The sequence below is a fragment of the Neofelis nebulosa genome, chromosome 10 (assembly GCF_028018385.1).
Source record: "Neofelis nebulosa isolate mNeoNeb1 chromosome 10, mNeoNeb1.pri, whole genome shotgun sequence".
Taxonomy (NCBI): domain Eukaryota; kingdom Metazoa; phylum Chordata; class Mammalia; order Carnivora; family Felidae; genus Neofelis; species Neofelis nebulosa.
The window spans coordinates 111,007,951-111,028,329 of NC_080791.1; the positions used below are offsets into that span (position 1 = coordinate 111,007,951).

The 20,379-nt window shown below is 52.3% G+C and overlaps 1 protein-coding gene across 26 annotated transcripts in view; it reads left to right on the top strand.

The window, feature by feature from the left end:
• The window catches only part of PPP6R3 (protein phosphatase 6 regulatory subunit 3), a 138,830-nt gene extending 124,221 nt beyond the window's left edge, over positions 1 to 14,609 (top strand). For 11 of the 26 annotated variants that reach the window (XM_058689900.1, XM_058689898.1, XM_058689904.1 and 8 more), the window contains 7 exons: positions 2,000 to 2,121; positions 4,277 to 4,430; positions 5,805 to 5,911; positions 7,358 to 7,508; positions 9,609 to 9,626; positions 9,895 to 10,014; positions 10,635 to 10,902. In XM_058689900.1, coding sequence (XP_058545883.1) covers positions 2,000 to 2,121; positions 4,277 to 4,430; positions 5,805 to 5,911; positions 7,358 to 7,508; positions 9,609 to 9,626; positions 9,895 to 10,014; positions 10,635 to 10,740 — 778 coding nt within the window. In that variant the 3' untranslated portion in view covers positions 10,741 to 10,902. Of the gene's footprint in view, positions 1 to 1,999; positions 2,122 to 4,276; positions 4,431 to 5,804; positions 5,912 to 7,357; positions 7,509 to 9,469; positions 9,589 to 9,608; positions 9,627 to 9,894; positions 10,015 to 10,634; positions 10,903 to 13,092 lie in introns of those variants that run through there. The other 15 variants (XM_058689908.1, XM_058689911.1, XM_058689917.1 and 12 more) reach the window with 4 other exon arrangements.
• The last annotated feature ends 5,770 nt before the right edge of the window (positions 14,610 to 20,379 follow it).

The following is a 20,379-nucleotide window of genomic DNA, read 5'->3' on the forward strand; positions in this document are numbered from 1 at the left end:
AAAGCTTTCCTGCCCCCCCCCAAGAAAGATAAGTGGAATAGTCCTGTATCTATGAAAGTTGAATTTTTAGTTTAAAACTTCCTACATAAAATACAAAAAAACTCTGGGCCCAGGTGGCTTCTCTGGTGGATTCTACCAGACGTTTCAGGAATGACACCAGGTTTATACAAAAGCTTCTAGAACATTGAAAAGGAGAATCTAGTGCTCGTGTCATTTCTAAGAGGCCACATCAGTGTGACGTGACACCAGAGCTGACATGACATGTCATGACAAGAAATGTGACCGCGTTATTCTCGTTAATGTGGATGCAGAAACGCCTTTCAAGGTTTCAGTAAATAAAGGCAACAATAATACATCATGACCAAATAAAGTCTGTTTCAGAATTACAATGTTGGTTTAATATTTGAAAATCAGTCGGTAAGCATGTGGCTGAACCGAACGTTTATACCTGAGAAGAACTCTTAGCAAACTGGAGGTAGAATTTCCTTGACTTGCTTAAAGCTTCTACAGTAAACCTACAGCTTGGTAGGTTAAAAAGTGGTAAAAAGTGAACAGTGTCCCCCTAAGACCAGGAACCAGACAAAAGAGGTCTCTTACCATGGCTTTTCACTATTGTTGCTGAGGCTTCTAGCCAGTGCAGTTAGTCAAGAAAAGGAATTTAAAGCCGTCTAGATTGGAAAGGAAAGGGTAAAATTATCTTTATTCACAGACAGCAGTCACTGTCCGTGTAGAAAAATTTGTTGGAATCTACGAAAAGGCTATCAGAACAGTTCAGTGGGTTTGGCATGACCGATCAGTATAATCGTACTTCTCCGTACCGCAGCAGACAGTTGGAATTGACATCACTGAACAGTCCTATTGACAGTAGCATCAGGATATTGAATATATAAGGGTAACTGACAAGATGTGCAAGCCTTGGACACTGAAAGTCACAAGACCGCTGAGAGAAATCCAGAATTGATAGATGTTTATGATTTGGAACTCAATATTGTTCACATGCCATCTCTCCCCAGATTGATCTAGAGTCAGTGCAATCTCAAGTAAAATGATAATAGGCTTTTTGGTAACTGTCGACGAGCTGGCACTTAAATTCGTAAAGAAATGCAAAACAGCCTTCATAACACAGAATTGGAGCACCAGCAGCACCTGATTTCAGAACACAGTAACTGCGACAGTGGCCGTTAAGACGGAGTAGATCGGGGGACGGAATAGAGTATAAATTACTAGATATGGTGACAGCTGACTTTTGACGGAGGTGCAAGGGCAGTTCGGTGGAGAAAGGATAGTCTGTTGAACAAACAGTCCTGGAATGGGTGAACATCTGTCTGTACCTCTTACCGTATGTACACGTGGACTCGAAGTGGATCTTAAACCTGAATGTGACGCATCAGGCTGTACAACTTCTACAGAAAATCCTTGAGACCTTGGGTTAGGGCAGGATTTCTAAGATCCGACACCGAAAGCACATGCGTGAAAGGAAATTTTCATAAGCTCAAGCGCGTCAAAATTAAGCGCTTCTGCTCTTGTCACCGCACTAGTAACAGGAAGGGATGGTGCGTGGACTCGGGAGGACACCCGCAAGTCACATGTCTGACGTGGGGCATCTGTGTGGGGCATGTAAAGGATTCTTGGGGCCCTATGGTAATGACAGCCTGGTTTTTAAGCTGCTGAAGGTGGGAAAACACCCTCGAGGAATGCTATGTGGGTGGTAGGTAGGTCGGCATGTGAACAGCAGCTCAACACCTTGGCCGTGACGGCAGTGCCACAGCGAGCGGCGTTTGCATCGTGTTAGAAGCCACCCACGTGTTGATGCAGAGCCCAGGAGCCAGCGGGACAGCTGAGAGCAGGGTTAGGCAGCATGTTCACAAAGGCAAGAATGATCCGGACAGAGTGCATGTGATTTTTTCTTATTGGATGACCTTCAGAATTTTCTGGATTTAGCTGGTGACTGATAGGCATCATTAAATATTTTAGTCTTTCCTCCCCCCCCCCCCCTCAGCTCGGGGAGCACAGACAGTGAAGAAAGTACAGACTCTGAAGAAGAAGACGGTGCGAAACAAGACTTGTTTGAACCCAGTGGTGCCAGTACGGAGGATAAAATGGAGGTAGACTTGAACGAACGTAAGTCGTCTTCCTTCCGTATTCGTCTCTGTGTGTTGAAAACCGGTGTATTTTAAAACTAGGCGCCCTGGCCTGCAGGATGGGAGTGAGGTTGAAACTCCGTCCTCTGAGTCCCCTTGGAGGTTTAAGTGTCAAGGACGGGGGCTGAGGGAAGGAGCTGGCCGTCCCTCTGAGGATGGGGCGTCTCCTGCGGTATGGATGCCCTCTGTGTGGGTCTGGCCGGAGGACACGGCACACTGGGAGCTCCAGCCTCTGGGTGCCCGGCAGAAAGGGAGACCACGTAGATTATGAAAAGATGAGGAAGTGCTGTGTTTGTGGGATCAGCAGGGGCTATCCCGAAGGTGACACCTTAAAGCTGAAATGATTGGAAACGGGTTCTTCGGCACCCCAGCGCCGGGGGCCTTAGCGGTAGCCAGCTCACCCCCACGGCACAGACCCAGCGAGCGAGAGAGGTTTGTCTCTCCTCTCCTTGCTTTCCCAGCTCACCATCTTCAGGAGGAAGCAGTGGGTTTTTCTGTCTGTAGTTCACTTAGAAACCACACGCCTTTATCAGGTTCCAGCTGTGTGCCCGGGTACGGGACAGCACACGCTCCGCGTCCCGGAGCTCGGCCTCCTGAGGAAATGGGGAGACTGCCGTAGATTCTGGGGAGCTCATCTGGGAAGGTCACTTCTGTGTAGCCTAAAGCGTGGTGTGCAATGAGAGCAAAGACACAGAGACCTCGTGTCGCCCCAGGGGACACATCTCTGAGGAGGCGGCGTCGAAACAGACCAGCAGGTTGGGTGCGAGCTGCCGGTGGGCAGCACAGGGAGGGTGGGTTAAAGGATATCAACACGAGCAGCCAGGTGAAGAGAGAGGTAGGGACGTGGTCGGGAAGGGTCCCGAGCACAGAATCTTCTGTTCCCCTCGAGTGTGGCAGGTACCGCCTTCTGTGCACCAGCCCCGAGGCTCTGAACCCAAGTCTGAGTGTTTATGGACCCTTCTTTGGGGCCGCGTGTTGATTAAGTCACCGGCCCTTCGTGATTTGCTCCATTCCTAGGAGGGTGGGCTGTGGGGTGGGGGCTGGAAGTTGCAGCCCTCTGACCCCCCCGGCTGCTTCCCCTGGCAACCAGCCCACCCTGAGGCTCTCCAGGAGTCCCCGGCCGGACGCATCTGTAGCACACAGAAAGACTCGGATTCCAAGGGTTTGGGGGTGCGCTGTGCCTTCTGTGTGTGCTGACGACAGGGCACTGCGTGTGGGGAGGCCGTTAGAAGTGCGAAATGGGGCCACACCTGACTTGGGAAGCATTTCAAGTCTCCAATTTGTGGCAGCGGAATGGCCATCATACTGATACTGCTTCTTTCGTTTTTTAACTTTGTTTTGGAATCACTTTGGGTTTACGGCAAAGCTGCAGAGATTGTGCAGGGAGTGGCTGTGCACCGTCACCCTCCCAGTGTTACTATAGTCTTGGTACTTTGTCAGAAGTAAGAAATCAGCATCTTCTTTTAGATGTAGCTTTATGTCCTTGTGTGTTTTTGTTTTCGGTTTTTTTTTCTTCCCACGGTATTTGTTAGTTGTTCGTTTGTCAAGAGAAGCTACTTCATACCCCAGTGTTCGTGTTTCCAAGTTCGGGAACACAGGTCAGTGACAGACTTCCATGGAAGCCAGCGCAAAGAGACTCTTCACATTCCAACATCGCTTTGCACTCTGAAAGATACCAGCCACCTTCATCTCCTCAAAATCTTTCATGGGATCGTGATTTCCGTAGACATCTGCATATACCTTCTTTCTTGTTTCGGCCGCGGCAAACTTCTGGAACGCTGCAACCCCCAGGGTACAGCGAATGCTCCCGCGGTATGAAACTGCAGACGCTTGGCCAGAAGGCCTCGCGTCTGAGGGTGCGACAGAGCACCGGAAGTCGTGGTAGCTGTTCCCAACCTCAAATCCGGCGTCCTTCCTTTCCTAACTGGGACAGAAGTGGCCTTGTGTGCTATTTCTGCGGGGAAAAGCAATCTTAGAAATAAGAATTGAAGTACGAAGTAAGAGTCGCCCTCCGCGGGATCGTCCCGTCCCCACCACTCTGGTCCCTGTTACCGTCGCGCGTCTTTTTTGAGATGTCTTGTATTCCGTTAAACTACTGAAGTGTTCTCAAAATGCAATTCCTGCCCTCTTTTCAGCACCCAACTGGTCAGCCAACTTCGATGTCCCCATGGAGACGACCCACGGTGCTCCTTTAGATTCTGTCGGGTCTGACGTCTGGAGCACAGAGGAGCCCATGCCAACTAAGGAGACGGGCTGGGCTTCTTTTTCGGAGTTCACGTCTTCCCTGAGGTGAGAGCCCGCGCGCCAGCTCCCTAAGCCTTTCCGCTGGGGAACGGGGGGTAGCGTGCCCGCTGCTGACACCGCTGGTGAAGGTCGTGCCTGACACAGGCTTACAGATCGGTGTGGCGGAGACGGCAACGAGTTACAAGGAGACCAGCCTCATCCTCCTCCCCCTCATCCAGGATGAGCTGGGAAAGGCGGTCGCCCGGGAAGGTGCGGCCCCAGGAGGTCACGTAGCAGGGCGCCGACGGAGACGCCGCCTGCGGGCGCCCGTCTGGCCCCACCGAGCTGTCGGGAAACAGGGTTGAGGAGAATGGGAGCAAGGTGGAGCCCAGGGACTGCTGACAGGCGCCTCTGTGCAGAGCGCTGCCTAACGGTGCAAAATGTGTCTTCAGGTGAAAGGTAACATCAGCTTGTGTGTCGCTTGCAGTTAGTCTGACACTTAGGGGCGTGAAAGGTAGGGCCGTCCTCCTTGTTACCTGCGGCGTCCTTCATGACAGCACCCTGTCATTTCATAGTTTTCCTGAACAGTTTTGTCCGCATTTGAGTATTAACTATGGATTTCAGGTCTTATTAGGCTTAGTTTGATTTGCTAAGCGTGGTCTTATTTTGTCTACTGAGGGAAAAAAACGGTCTCCACCGCCCCATTTGGAAGACTTGGTGGCTTTCCCTGCCCTAACGGGTAGCGGTGACTGCACCCTCGGCAGACCGCAGAGCTGGCTCAACCCACACGCCTTTACGGCAGCGGTCCTGCCAGCGGGAAGCTCTCGTTCACACGTAAAAGTGGGAGTTGTGGGCGAACGTCCCCAGGGCGTCGCAAGTTAGTTCACTGGCTCCGCCCTCGCACCGGACCGCCGCCTTTCCGCCTCTGGCCGCGTGTGTGACCGGGGGTCAGGTGCCCCGGGTTACTTGGCATGTCGTTGGAGCAGCTTGCTCGCCTTTAACCCTGTGCACAAGTCATACCGTCTCCTGAAGTATCACCGAGGCCCTGAGGCAGTTTGGCTCGAGGTAAGCAGGGACTTTGGTGAAAACGGCACCACCGACGCAGCTGGTCCCGCACAGGGTGAGCCCCCGCCTTCCCGGCCCTGCGAGCCTCGTGATCACGGGGAGGATGCGGGACTGGTGCGTTTTGAACCTTTCCTGCGCACCTCTGAGAAGTCCCTGAGCTACTGTCCTGCCGCTCTGGCAGAATGTTTCCCTGCCCACGCTCGTCGACCTTCAGGCAGCGCACTTGTCTGCACTTAGACCTCTGTGTCGGCGGAGTCTGTAACCGACCGCCCGTGTCGCCCCAGCGAAGCCTGGATGTTCAGAGGGTTTTGTGAATAATGGTAACTGAGGGCCGTTTCCCACTGCTAACGAACTGACTTTTCTCTTTTCTAAAAGTACAAAAGATTCTCTAAGGAGTAATTCTCCAGTGGAGATGGAAACCAGCACTGAACCGATGGACCCTCTGGCTCCCAGTGTTGCCGCCCTGGGAGCGCAGCCGGAAGGTGGGTGCCAAGAACAGGGCACGAGCCCGCATGGCCCACCGGCCGCTCGTGCCAAGGCTGTTCGGGCTTTAACTCTGTGCTTAGTGTTCTAGATCTAGTTTTTTCTGTCCACATAATAGGTTTGGGCTCAAGGGCTGATAGGAGTCAGGAAATCGGGAATGTAGGTCTGACGTCCACGGGGCAAGTGCTGAAGAGAAACGATGTGTTCATTCCAGAGCCGAGCGCGTTGATTCCAGAAGGCATAAGGGATCTGAGTTGTCAGTTACTCAGTCCTGTCAATGTGCAGAAATGGAAACAGGCCCAGAGAAGAAGAGCCCAGTTAGCCTCCAGAGCCCAGTGTGAATGAGATCGGAATGAGTCACGTGTGTTTTCAGGACCAGCTGGTGCCCAGTTCTTTAGTCGCTTGGAGTTTGCTTTGCTGGAGCCTGTGTGTGTGTCCAGGCGCGTTTCAGGCCGTAAGGCTGTTCATTTCCTTCTCACCTTTATGAACAGTTGAAATGGGTCCAGTGGATTGTCACATTATTCAAGCTGTACACGCTGTTCCTTGCAGAGGCCCTGAGCTCTTTTCAGCCTGGCGAACAGGGCTTGGGAGGAGGTTGGTGGAAGGGGGGGTGCGAGGTGTTAGTATGTGGAAGGAAAAAAGAAGTAGATAGATCCTTAGAACAAGAAGTCAGGACACGGGGGGTGGGGCCCAAGAACCAAGGGGTGGGAAAAGTAATAAAACTAGTAACTAATATTGGATTTATTTGTTCTGCCTTTAAATAGTTTATATAGATGATCTCATTTTATCCCTCGGCAGTTTTGCACGTGGGTCTAGTTACCCCCATTTTACATATAAGAAAAGTCTTGCCCTAGGGTTCTTCAGCTAGTAAGTGGTGAGGCCGGGGTTTGAATTCAGCAGGTCTGACCACAGAGCCCAGGCTCATGACCAATATAGCGTATAGCTCCCAATTACAGAAGAAAGAAATAATCCACGAGGAACCACAGGAAAGTAACTTAGGAAAAGAAAAAAGGAGCCAGTCGGACCCAATTGAAAATAGGACCCAACTGAAAGAAAGAATGAGAACAGTACCCCGAATAAAGTGTCTCCTCGGTACTCGTGGGCTAAAGCGGGTGAATATATGTGGCTGCTTAGAGTGCCGTCTGCTGTGAACCGGAGCGTCCAGCTGGGAAAGCCGGCTGGGAGAGGTTGGGCGTGTGGGTAGGTGCTGAGCTGGGAAGGCCGGAGGGGGCCCGTGGTCCTGAAGAGGGCCTGCAGGACGTCTCCCTAGTGGGCGGTTTTCAGAAGCCTGTGCCCGTCAAGAACTGGCCGAGGCGGCAGCCAGCGAACAGTCTCTTTCTTTTCCCGGCGGTAGCTGGAACACCGGGTGGCTGGGTCTGCACGGAGAGCGGGGCCCCGTTCTTGTCGCTTTTGCTCCCCGTGACCGTCAGCTGTATTGCTTCCAGCTCCAGGCAGCGTAGCCATGGAGGCCAGCTCTGATGGAGAGGAGGACACAGAAAGCACAGACAAGGTAACTGAGACAGTGATGAACGGCGGCATGAAGGAAACTCTCAGCCTCACTGTAGATGCCAAGACAGAAACCGCAGTCTTCAAAAGGTAACCAGGGCTGGATCACACTGGCAGCTTCAGGTTGCGGGAGGACGGCGGGGGGGAAACCTCAAATGTTAGCATCTTTAATTTGATTCCGATGTGGGTTCAGGCCCTGGCCGGACCTCTTCCCAGCTTCTCTGTGGAGCCCAATAAATCTAAACGGAGACATGGAGAGTTTGGGGTCCCTGAGTGCCTTTTTCTCTCTTTCTCTCTTTCTCTCCCTGTGATGCTCAGAAGACTGTGGATTAAGTCTAGTGGGTTCTAAATAGAGGAGTATAGGAAATGGACATTTCTGTAGTCACAGTAGAAATTGACGCGCATACGGGCTCCAGCCCGTCACAACCCAGAGGGTCAGTGTCGTGCACATCACTTTCTCCAGACACAGTGCAGCCGTGAGAATTCAGTAGCGAAATGGTAGCTTAAGAAACATTTTGGACGTTAACCGCACTTTTAAATTCATGGAGCAAAACAGGGATCCTAATGGAAAATAGAAACGGAAAACCGAAAGAGTTAACAAACACTTCCGTCAAGACTTGCGTGCCACAGCGGCATCCGCGCTTGCCGCTGTGGCCTCTGTGCTCCGCTGAGCCTTTCGGATCGGAAGGGGCGCTTCCCGCCTCATTAGGAGGTTGCTGCAAAACACACAGCAGGCACGAGAAGGGACGTGGACTTTCCATGTGAGCGTAAACGCACACAACTTTAAAGTTAGAAGCTAGCGGGGGCGCCCGGGTGGCTCAGTCGGTTAAGCATCCGACTTCGGCTCAGGTCGTGAGCTCACAGTTCGTGGGTTCGAGCCACGTGTCGGGCTCCGTGCTGAGCATGGAGCCTGCTTATGATTTTCTCGGCTCTCACTCTCTTCACCCCTCCCCCTGCTCGCACTCTCTTTCTCTAGAGTAAATTTTTTAAAAAATCGGTAGCCTTTCTCTGCATCAGTAATAAGCAGCCAGGACCCATCGTAAAAGGCATTCATCAACTACGTCAGGTTTAAGATAATTCCTGAGTAATTGGACCCACGTACCTAGAGGGAGTTGGGAAGAACTGATAAAAGCAGTCCCCGAAGAAGTGGACACATGGAGGCCACGGCGGCGAGGACGGCAGCACTGTGCGTAGAGGCCTGGGGCAGAGGACAGTTGGGCATCGGGTCGTTGTGAGAAGCCAGGTGGAATTGGGAGGTGCACGCACCGGGGCACTGTGCCACCATCGCCAGAACACACGATCTTCCCGGCACGAGTCCACAGCAGTACAGCGAGGTGGCCCGTTCCTCGCCAGTCACGTGCCGCAGGCCATGACTGTGCATTTTACGAGAACGGCAGTGACACACGGTGAGCACGTCAGGATAGGTGCTTTCGTGAGGATGGGGGGGGGGGGGGGGGGCGCGGATAAAGAAGAGTAAGGAACCAGGTGACTCGGGTGAATCTTTAGACTTTAGGCCGACTTCCTCCTTATGGATTGCCTCGACCCACCCGAAAACCACCGAAGAAAATCATCCCAAATTGGGTTTTTCGTAAGCAAGTGCAAGACAGGACTCGGCTCTGAGAACGACGGCCCTTCCCGGAGGGAACCGCTAGCTGCCCTTTAGCTTATGTTGGTGCCAAAATTATGGCGTCAGAACGGGAAGTCCGGACAGAATAGGCCACAGTCTGCTTGTCCCGCCCCCAGAGAGTCACAGCACTTGCTGCTTACCTTCCTCCGCCAGAAGCCACCGAAGGGGTAGAGAACCCTGCCAGTGTCTCTCCCGCCCAAGCCCTCTGACCCCTTCGGAGCCGCTTCCGCCTGTCGTGGCCACCCTTCTCGCCTCTCTGCCTTCACGGTGCTCCTCGAGGAGCTCCATCCCGCTGCAGGCCCCCGGTCCCCGGCTCACGTGACGGGGGCGGCAAGCCGACCGGAGTCTCTCCGGCCGACCGTGCGATGCTGGGCTGGGCCCCGAAAGCAAAGTGCCGTAACTAAAGACTCGTTCCTTCAAACAGGTTCATTTGACACCTCCACCGAGTCTGCAGTTCTGCTTATGTGCAGTCGTGGACACATTCCCCCCCCACATTCCTCATTTATAGGAGTATTCTGAAACTCTTGTACGTTTCTTTTTCTGTTTTGCACACTGGGCTTCAGAGTGTTGAAATCCTATCGGTATGTATGGTAACACGGGCCGTTCTCGATCCGACACCAGCCACATTACGTCATCCTTCCTCCGGTTCCCTCCTGTGTGTGGTCCTTTCCGTCCGTGATTTCCCAGTCACCGTCTGTGGTCCCTGCGGCCCCTCCCCTGAGCATGCTCAGCCCCGGGGCTCTACTCCGTGGCAGCCGTGACTTCCAGGGTCATTGCATGCACCTTCATCCTCCCCCCCGAGCTGGCAGCCCGGGCATCTAATGCTGTCTGTCATCCTCTTTACTGCAGCGAGGAAGGAAAACTGTCTACCTCTCAAGATGCTGCTTGTAAAGATGTGGAGGAGAGCCCTGAGACAGCAGAGGCGAAGTCTGCGGGCCCCCGGCCCCCCAGCAGTAGCCCAGAGCAGAGGTAACTCCCCGCTTCCTCGGACCTGCCCAGGCCCTGCTCTGGCTGTGGCTCTTGTCTCCTGGGAGCTGGGAGGAGGGTTGGCATCCAGGGCTGGGGACACAGGAGGGGTCCTTACAGGTACCCTCAGGCATTCAGTGACTTAGCACGGTAACATTTTCTCAGGCCACATCTAGGCAGGGTGCCTGAGTCAAGGTCTCAGATCAGTTTACCTCCTTACTCCAAAAGCTAAAAATCTGACTGGTTTTTGGAGATTCAGTAACATCACTGGCTCTTTAAAACGTTACTGGGAATGGAAGGGTCTTGGATGCCGGCATGCCTTCCCCCTTACACTTTTTTTTTTGAGGACATGTTAAGTTGAGGCTGATACTGAGCTCTTCTGGGTTTGGGGTCCCTAGGCTGTGGCAGCCAAAGCTCTCATTGGGTCCACCAGCCACGGGCAGCACCTGGTGCCCCTTTTCCCACCATCAACGGGAAGGCCCTTTTATAAATGTAGCTAAATATCCTTAACTCTTAGATGATTCCCTGTACGGTTTTTGTTTTTGCAAAATAGTTGTCTTGCTTAAGTGTGAAAATCCCACTGCCAGAGCTGAGTGATTTGGAATGTGATGTTTTCTTTCTAGTCACCTTTTGCTTAGACTGAGCCAGTGGTCTGAAGGGATAGGCCAAGCCAAAGCCTCAGCCGCCGAGGCCCGGCGCCCCGGCCCGTACGCACGGCCTCGCAGGTAGAGCAAGGGCGGCCTCCGATTGCTCCAGAGCTGGCACAAGAAGAGGACTTGCCCTTGGACCACAAGGAACTTTGCTCAGCACTTCCCAGAGTTAACTTTTTTGGTTATATACATCTAAGTTTGTACATTCCTTCCATAAGGAATAAAGTAACCTTTAAAGCCATTTCAGAGAAGTGGTACTTTCCCCCTCGCCAGACCCCCACCCCCCAAGTCTTCGTCATTTTCGGGGTAATGGGACCAGCGGGGGCCAGCAGGGGGCGCGCTCTGTTCACTGGTCGGCAGACCTGTAGTGTAGCAAACCCTGCTTTGGTTTCTCTCCTCGGAATGACAGCACGAGGGGTTTGCTTTTATGATTAAAAAAAAAGCCTTTGGAGCGTATAAAACAGATGAGTTACAAGAACTCTTCGAGCATGTTGGCTCTCGTGCGGGCCGTGGGAGGAGGCGGCAGAGTGACTCCCCAGCCCCGGCTGTGCAAGCGTCCAGGCAGGTCACCTGTTTTGCCTGGGCTCTTCGGGTTAGGTTTTTTCAAGGTATGTTGTAGGATCTTACCCCTCACCAGTTATGTCACCTCCCTCCTGCTACTTACACACTCCCTTCTACGAGAACTGCTTCGAAGGCCGGGTCTTCCAGGTCCGCTCCCGTTCAGGCTGGTCGCTTCGGGAGCCTCTTGGTTTCTCGGGCACAAGTGTTACAGGAGGCTCTGGGGTCATTTCCTTGGATCTCTGGAGCACAGATTATCCGCCTCCGGGGAACCCACCTAGAAACATCCGGTGCGAAGAGCCCTGCCTGTCCGGCTGCCGGACTCGGGTGGCGGGGTGGGGCGGGGCGGAGGGGTCGGGGGGGAGAGGGGCACTGGGGAGGGCTGGCGGAAGAAGACCAGGGCGTCCCTTGTGCCCGTGCACTCATCTGTTTGTCCTTCCTCCATCCAACACACGTGAGTGTGGCAGCCATTGGTCTAGGCCTGAGGGTGAAGCGGTAGGTTCACAGGCACCCGGGTGACATAGGGACGTGTAGAAAGAGGTGCCGCTGAAGAATCGGGAAAGCTGGATGAGATCAGGAGTCCCGCTTAGATGGGGCGGTGGAGGAAGGCCGCTGAGAAGGTGGCGTTGAGCTGCCGTGATGGCAGGGAGGAGGTAAGTCGTCCGACGCGTCACATCTGTGCCCTGAGAGTGACGTGTGGCAGCGTTGGAGGTAAAGAGAGTCGTCGGGACTCTCCGTGTGCCCTGTTCCCCACACGGTTCCCGTCACAGCTGGGCGTGATGCTCCCTTGGGGTGACAGGGGCGCCCTGCCACGGGATTTAATCGGTAACTCCTGTCCGTCAAGCACGTGCGACTCCTGTGCTGGCCAGCGCACCAGGCACTTTGCACGCATCCCGTCTCCCCCACCTCCGGGGGACTTGCCCCCCCGCCTTTCCCAGAGGGAGAAGCTGAGCTGGGAGAGGTTAGAAAACGCGCTGGAGGCCCTGCAGCCTGTGAGCCGTGACGGCAGGGTCCGTACCGTCGTGTCTCTGAGGCGTGGAGACTCCTTGAATGTGAGCAGCGCGTGTCTCTCGTGGGGCCGGCTTCTGGGCTCTCTGTCACCACTAGCAGGTGTCTGGAGCCTTGGGCTCGTGAGCCGCAAGCCGGTCCCGAGGCACCTGTGTGCTTCCCCGGGCATCTCTTAGCCCCCTTTCCCGAGCCTGCGCTGCAAAGTTCTGGAAACACGGCCAAGACCATCTTACACGTTTGGCCCGTCGTCTTGGCAGGAACGTGGGGTTTGTGCGTCTGCCGCCACGTTGTCCAGCCTTCCCTCTTCTGTGCGCCCGGCCTCAGCCTAACGCTTGCCCGGCAGAAGCACGTTTGTGAAAGTGCACGCCTGTTTTCCAGAGCTGGCCTGTTTACAAGCTTTTTTTCCCCCTCTTTCGGTAGAATCCTGTTTTTCAAGTGAAATTTTATGTGGGTTCTCATACGTGGAACACATAAACAGGTGTTTGGAAGGAGGAATGAGCAAGGGGCTCATGGCGGGTCCGGGAGCAACCGTCTGAAAGCCGCCGAGCTAGGCCACACCTGTGCCCCTGGGAGGCTGAGGCGGGACGGCTTCACGGAGCCCCTCCCTGCCGCAGCCCTGCCTGTGTGCCCGTTCACCACCGCAGAGGGGAAGCTAGAAGCTGTTCAGTTAGGCTTCCTGGAGGTTTGTGTCTGTGAAGCAGTCCATTAAATACCCCCCTCCCCGCCAGTGCCAGGCCTGGCGCTGGGCGTTGGGTAAATTTGGGAAAGGAAACGTCCCCACCCTCGGGGAGCTAAACGAAGTTTTTCACAAACCGTCTCACGTTTCCGCCTTGAGTGCCTCAAATGTCTGTCTCTTCCCCCGCAGGACTGACCAGCCAAGCACGCCAGGCGACACGTCGGTCAATGGCCCCGTATGATGAGTGACCTCCGCTGCCGACTGAGGGCTGCACGTCGCCACCGTTCGGGGCCCCTGGAGACTTCACCTGGAGCCCGCCCAGCCGCCACTGCTGCACTCGCTCTGCAAGGGATCAGGACCAGCAACCTTTCTATTCTAGATTCTAAGACATTGTACAGAGAAATCCAGAAGTGTAAAAATATTGCACATTGACAAATACCAAGAATTTTTGCGTATGTTTATATTGTATTGTTCTAAATAATGGGTAGCCTGTGAAATACGATCTTGCCACCCGTGTAATAATGGCAGTAATACTGTAGTTCAAATGGCTGTAAGAATAGTTTTATAAAAGTGAATACACAGATCTATTGTATTTGAAACCTAACTATTTGACAATTATTAGTGTGACCAAAGTATTAGGCAGTTTTCGTACATTTTTCACCTCGTACAAAATTCTGAATTCATTTCCCTTCCAGGCTGGCGAGGAGTCGTAGGGTTGAAATGCCCTCTGAGTGTTATTTTGGTTGGTCTGACTTACAAACGTGATTTTGAATAAGAGATATTTGGTGTTCTTTTTATAACCAGCTTTCGATTGGTAACTGTTTTCTGTATTGTTTTAAACGGATCAAAAAATGTAAGTCTATGGGTAGAGATTAAGTATTTATTGCTACAGCTTAGTTGATAAATCGATGTTATTGGAAAGCCATATGTTCTGTTAAAGTCTCGTTTGCTTGAAATGGTTATTCCTACAGGTGAGACACTAGACTGTTTGGAGTGTACCTGGCTTGTGGTTTGAGTTATTTCGTTTTTCGTTTTTGTTTCTGTTTTTTGTTTTGTTTTAGTAGTTCCTCCGCCTTTTAACCCATTCACCAAAATTTACCTTGTTAACAAGCATCACCAGTGAAGATTTCCGAGCAGTTTGCGTATTTAACGAACCTCCATCCTGCGAGGCAGGTCAGTTGGAGAATGCTCGTGCTGCTGATGGGTTGGAGCGCGTCCATTTCACAGGCTGGTATTCTAAAACCAGAAATCAAAACCCGGCACCTAAGCATGGTGATTGTTTTCCTGTACCTTGTGAGGTTTTCACTCGTAAATTCTAAACCAGTGTATTTTTTTTTTAGGACTGGTTTGTGTATATATATAGTGATTATGGATACTAATTCAGTGTAATTTATAATTTTCTATGTCAATACGAAGATACGTCACAGCCTTCTCAAACAGCTGAAGCAATATATTGTATATTGCCGTATCGTCTGGGGAAAGGGTTCAGTTACTTCACCTCTCGCACTTTTAGACGCAGATCAGTTTTTCATTTCTGTAATAGAAAATTATTCACGTATTTTTACATCATTTGTTTTTCCTGACCAGTATTTAAAACCAAAAGGATATTCTGAATAATGGCCAACGATTTTTTTAGAACTAGCATCCCAAGCAGCGTGCCTAAACATTACATTGCATATGGAAATAAAAAAGAATCAAATGTTGAATGCCTTATTTCTTATTTACTTTTCCATTGTAAATGGTGTCAAAACTCTGTGTGAGGCTTACCGAGGCCGACCCAGCGCTCCGGGACCGTGGGGCCGGCGGCGCGCCCGGGACGGATGGCGGGGGTGCCGTACCTGGCCTTGGCGCACCTCCTCAGGAACCCTTGCTGCCGTGAGCTCCTCTCCGAAGAGACTGTCCTCGTGCGTTCTCCTCCGGAACCCAGCGCCGCCAGAGGACAGGCTCCTTCCACTTGTCTCAAGGACGCGGACTCCCGGGGACGGCCGACGGACGGTCCGCGATGGTCCCGCCAGCCGCCCACAGGGCTCGGCCGCCTCCGCGCGGTTGGCTTCTCCACCACACCCCAAGGTAACACAGCGTTTCATCCCACCTACTGCCGATGAAAGAGCGACTCGAGGTTTTTCTTTGGAGTGGCGTTCTGTTAGCTCGTGTGACGTGGCAGGGAGGACACAAAGGTGGAAAGAGGCAGGCGTGCTGGGGGCGCCAGCCCGAGGGCCAGGAGCGAGTCCGCTCTCGTGTAGTCTCTAACTTCTGTGTATTGGCCATACCGAATCGCGAGCCTAACAGATGTCTATAATACAGTACCTGTATTAAAGATAACTGCGGCAAAAATAAAGCCTGATTCTTTGTTTCTAGAAATCTCTTCTTGTGCCTCGCTTGGGCTTTAATAAGCAGACAAGGTGTGTAATGGGCGGGGCCTCCTGACCGAGTACCAGGTCCCCAGTGAGGAGTGTGCCGTCCGCAGGGCCTAGCGCTGTAAGCCAGGCACCCCGAACCGTCCGCGAGCGGCGCACGGGGGCCCAGTAAGCATACTTCCGCAGACGGAGACTCCCGGCCAGCTCTGGTCTTTAGGTGGTTCACCTGGTCCTGGGACACCTCACTGTCTCCGTGGATTGCGCTTCTCCAGGCCACGTGGCTGGTCTCCATCCCTCCCGGTAACTCCGCTGGTAAAATTCTCAGGTGCTCCATCATGAGGTTTAAAACGTGGTGCTACTTTTCAGCATCTCGAGACTTTTTCACTCGCCTTCCACCTGTCTGCACCAACAGGTGTGGCTGTTCCCCGAGCCAGCCACCACGGCCCTCTGTGCTGGGGCCGCGCACGCCCGGACCCTGTGGGCATCGTGCTGGGTGACCAAGGGCACCGGCTCTGGGGCCGGGGGCTTGTGATCACGTCCCGCCGAACCCTCTCGTAATGACTGTCTCCCCATCTTTCCCTGCCAGGTGGAACTCGACAGGGACACGTTTTCAGGCTGAGAAGTAGCTAGAATAGTTCTTTGCCTCATGGTAGGTGCTTCAGAATCGTTAGTGTTACTTCTCGACCCCATAATGTCACAGACCAACCTTCCTAAGTCCTGGCTCTGAGCCTGTTTTATTGAAACCCTGTGCCTCCTAAAAACCCGAGCGCCTTCGCTCCAGTCAGATGGGCTGAGTTAGTTCTCTGCTTCAGGGTCAGCTACATCCAGCACCAGCTGCGTTGACAGGTTTCCTGGAACACAGCTGTGGCCGTGTGTTCACGCACTGTCGATGGCCACGTGTGCACTGAGGGAGCGTGGAGGGGTTGGCGCTGCCTCGCCCACTGCGTAGCCTGTGTTCGTTGCGCACCCCGGTGCCACTTCCTTGTTTGGATCCCACCCCCATCCACGTGGATCCCTTACCTGTCATTAATTCTCAGCAGTCGGCGTATGCTGGCTTCTTTTGCCCTTGCTATCTCTACCAGTTAGTTTTCAGTATTTACCTAAAACACGGGTGCCACGGTGCTGTTTTTGGTCACCCCAGATCTGTCCTAAATGCTTTACAGGCAAGGACAGGGGCGCCTGGGTGGCTGACTTCGTCTCGGGTCACGATCTCCTGGTTGGTGGGTTCGAGCCCCGCGTCGGGTTCTGCGCTGACCATGTGGAGCCTGCGTGGGATTCTCTCTCTCCCTCTTCTCTGCCCCTCCCCTGCTCATGCTGTCTCTCTCAAATAAATAAAACTTTTAAAAAGTTACTAAAAACTAAAAGACGCTCCTAGTCAAAGCCTTTTGGTTATGTTCTTCTTGGAATTTGACAGTTTGACTTCAAAGTAGCGCAACAGACAAGAGACCAGCTGCGTGGAATGTTTGGTAGCCAGTAGAATGATAGAAACGTCAAGCTCCGTTCCAGAAGACAGACTGAGGCGTCACGCACAGAACGGTTCTGAAGCAGAGCAGTGTGCACGTGTGTGTTCGTGCGCACACGGTAAATTTGATGAGTTCGCTCACAGGAGTGGAGACTGCCAGGTGACTTCCGGGACCGCCCCCCCTCGCTACTGGACCTGACCCCTGGTCAGCAGTCCTCCTAATCTGCTGGCAGAGTCGGGGAGGTGCAAGAGACCGGAGTGCCTGCAGACCCCAAGGTACTGACTGTTGACCCTTTATAGACAAAGGCTGCCAGCCCCTGGAATAGATCAAGTAGGTGGAATGGAATCCACAGATAGACCCACGAGCTCACCGGCAGTTGGTTTTCAACAGTGTTGCCAAGGCAGTGACGTGAGCACAGGAAAGTCTTTCCAGCTGGTGACCGATGACTGGGTATTTATATGAGAAAAAATGAACCTCGATCCTACCATAGACTTTATCCAAAAATTAGTCCCAAGTAAGTCACAGCTGTGAACAGAAGCACTTAAGTTCCTGAAAGGAAACGAATAACCAAACCACTTTGGAACGGGCAAAGTTTCCTAGGACACAAAGCACAAATCACAGACAAAAATGCAGCGGGCGTTCACCACGATGAGCGTTTCGTGCCCTTCAAAATGAACAGGTAGGCCCTGGACTGCCAAGAAGGGGAAAATCTCCACGTGCCCTGACAGGACTCCTCCCCCGAAGGTAGAAAGATGCAAATCAAAACTAGGACGGAAAACTCGGCTTAGCAAACGGGCAAGAGACTTGAACACACCATCACAAAGAAGGTACACGAGCGGCCAAGAACTTGAAAAGTTGTTCAGTGTCCGCCTAGGCTTCCGAACATGCACATTAAGGCCACAGGAGGGGACGATTTCCCATCTGCCGGTTCGGCTAACACTGAAGACTGGCGACCCCAAGGGTCGAGGAGGGTGCGGCAGAGACAGTAGCTAGCACTCCTTGCTGTCTAAATGCGTCCCGTGCGGAAATCCGTTGGGCGAGTTTCCAATGTTTTGAGTTCGGGATTCTTCTGCCTTATGAGTCAGCAATTCTGTTGGACGTTCACCCAGGAGACAAGAAGCTGGGCGTCCACAAAAGATACACGAGCCGTGTCTATTGTTGCTTTATTCATAGTGACAGAAGATTTTTTTAAAATGTCCAACAGGAAAATGGGTAAGCGGGTTATGGCATATTAATACAATAGACGCTCAGCAGTAAACAGGAATGGATTGATAAATGCAACATATTGTCGATCTTGAACATGTTAAGGGAAAGGAGAAAGACCTATAAGAAAGAGGACTTTATATGAAGCTCATAAAAGCGGTCAGACTGACCGTGCTAGAAATCAGAACATGGTTTACTCCTGAGGGAGAGGGGAGGGGTCGGCTATGAAGGGGCCCAAGGAAACTTTCTGGATAACGGAAATCAACGTCTTGTTTGTGATGGCAGTTACATGAGTATAGATGTTTGTCAAAACCCACGCGCCTTGTTACATGTGACGTATATACCTTAACTTTTTCTAGGATCAGGAAGGAAAAGGAGGAAACAGCAAAGCAAACACTGAACACTGTTCGAACACATTGCCCGTGTCTCACGGTGACCAGGGAATTGCTTTCCTCCTCAACAGAAGACAAGAGGCCAGATCTCGGTGGATTTGGGGAGAGGATCTGAGCAGGCTTGGGTTAACGTTTTCTGGAACCCAGACTGGGTCTGTCTGCCCACAGAAATGAGACATTCTGGATTGCCCCTTCCGTGCAATGGTCTAGAATTCTGTCCTTGTGGAGGGAGAGGTTTGCATTTGTTCTGTGCACCTGTGCCGGGTGGGTAAATAGTCTAACCCGGAGATCAAGTATTAGGAAACCCCCAAGGCATGTCCTTCAAAACAGGGTGGTTAAGAAAGCAAGTATTCGTAGCCCTTCCATGTGTTTGTCTGGCTGTGTCTTCTCCCCAGAGGGGTACTTGAGAAGGCTAGAAGGGGGCAGTATTTATTTTCTCCATGAAAAGCACACAGCCAAACTCTCGTTCCAGGAAGACACATGAGGGAGCGGCAGGTGTCGTGTTGGCGGGGGCAGAAATGTCCTACCTCTGCTTCTGCTCCCGTGGAGGGCAGCCGCTCGCATGGCTGACCAGAGCTTCATGGTTAAGTCTACCGGATTAAAAGGACCCACAGGCGAGTAATATTTGGGGTAATTGGTGCTTCTCCTGGCCTTATGTTTCTCTGTGGGATCTTAATGCTAAGTGGACACTCCTGGCCTCTCTACCTCATGTCTCCCTCTTAGGGGAGGCTAGAGTGATTTATCTGATTAATTTGGGAAGGATCTGCATTTTTGGCTCAGTGCCTTATGTGCCTTTTCTCGCGTTTGCTGGCCTACTGGGGCGCTCGTTCTAGTCTGTTGTATAAGCCGTCCCTCCAGACAAGAGCTCTGCAAGTCTCTAGGTGTGGGACTCTACGTCGGGAGGTGTCAACGAGCCTATCCAGCCCCACGCCTCAAGCTGGACTTTCCAACCAGGCTTTGTCCATTTGTCGTCCACGTTCTCATTCCCCGCAATTTCTGAGCTCCCAGGTGGAGAGAAATGGGCTCCCCCAAACAAAAATAAGAAAGAATGTTCGCTGTTATATCAAATCTAGATTTCTCTTTTTAAAAGATCAATGGTCAGGCGGCTTGAAAATAAAACCAGCGATATGTTGTTTGTACGGAAGTCTTGAAGGTGGCAAAAGCTGAAAATAAAAAAGGAAAATGCTAACAAAAAACGTAATCTCAAGTAAAGTGGAATTTAAAGTGAAAGCCTCTGGGTGGGCTCAAAGGCCTGCCTCAAACCATAACTACAACAGCCAAGCAATTATTAGAAATGCAAGGAAAGGGGCTTCTGTCCGCAGCCAAAGGAGCGGTTTTATCGGTTTAGACATCCTGAAGACCGCGAAAGCCCTGAAAACTCGCTGTTGGACAGACTGCAAGTGCTCAAGGGGCCAAGGTCTAGAGAGAAAGGAAAGGTGTGGAAGAAAACCTGACATTTCACCTCACGGAGGCTGCTGGGTGAGGGGCGTGAGGCACAGCAGAACAGACGCTCCGAGCGTTCAGCACCTACAGGGCTGGGAAGACAAAAACAACCAGAGCAAAGGGCTGTGAAGGCAGCTAAGACGGAAGGCACAAGCTCTTCGAGAAAAGAAACAAGTGAGCCTGACATCATCTCTACTCACCTCTCAGGGCCTTTGATGATTCCTAAGCTATGCAGGGAGAGATGCTAAAAAAGCCAAGCAGAAAACTGCTGAGAAACTAAGAGGCTAAGGAGAGTCTTCAGACAGCTCAGTGTCAGAGGGGCAGACATTGGAGGTTTGGGACGACGAAGGAGGAGGACTCATAAACATGTTGAAATGACGGATGGCCTGCACTCCGGGAGTGAGGGCACAGCAGACAGAGCGGTCTTATCTACTGGAAGAGACCAATCCCTTCCCAAGGACTGTATCGCCCAAAAAGCTGTGACCGTTTTCCATACGCAATGTTGGTATTGAATAGAAATTTCTTGGATGTGCCAGAAGACAACACATGCCGAGTGATCGAAAACTGGAGAGAGCAGGTGATCCGGATCTTGGAGATTTTAGATGTTAAACGATTCAT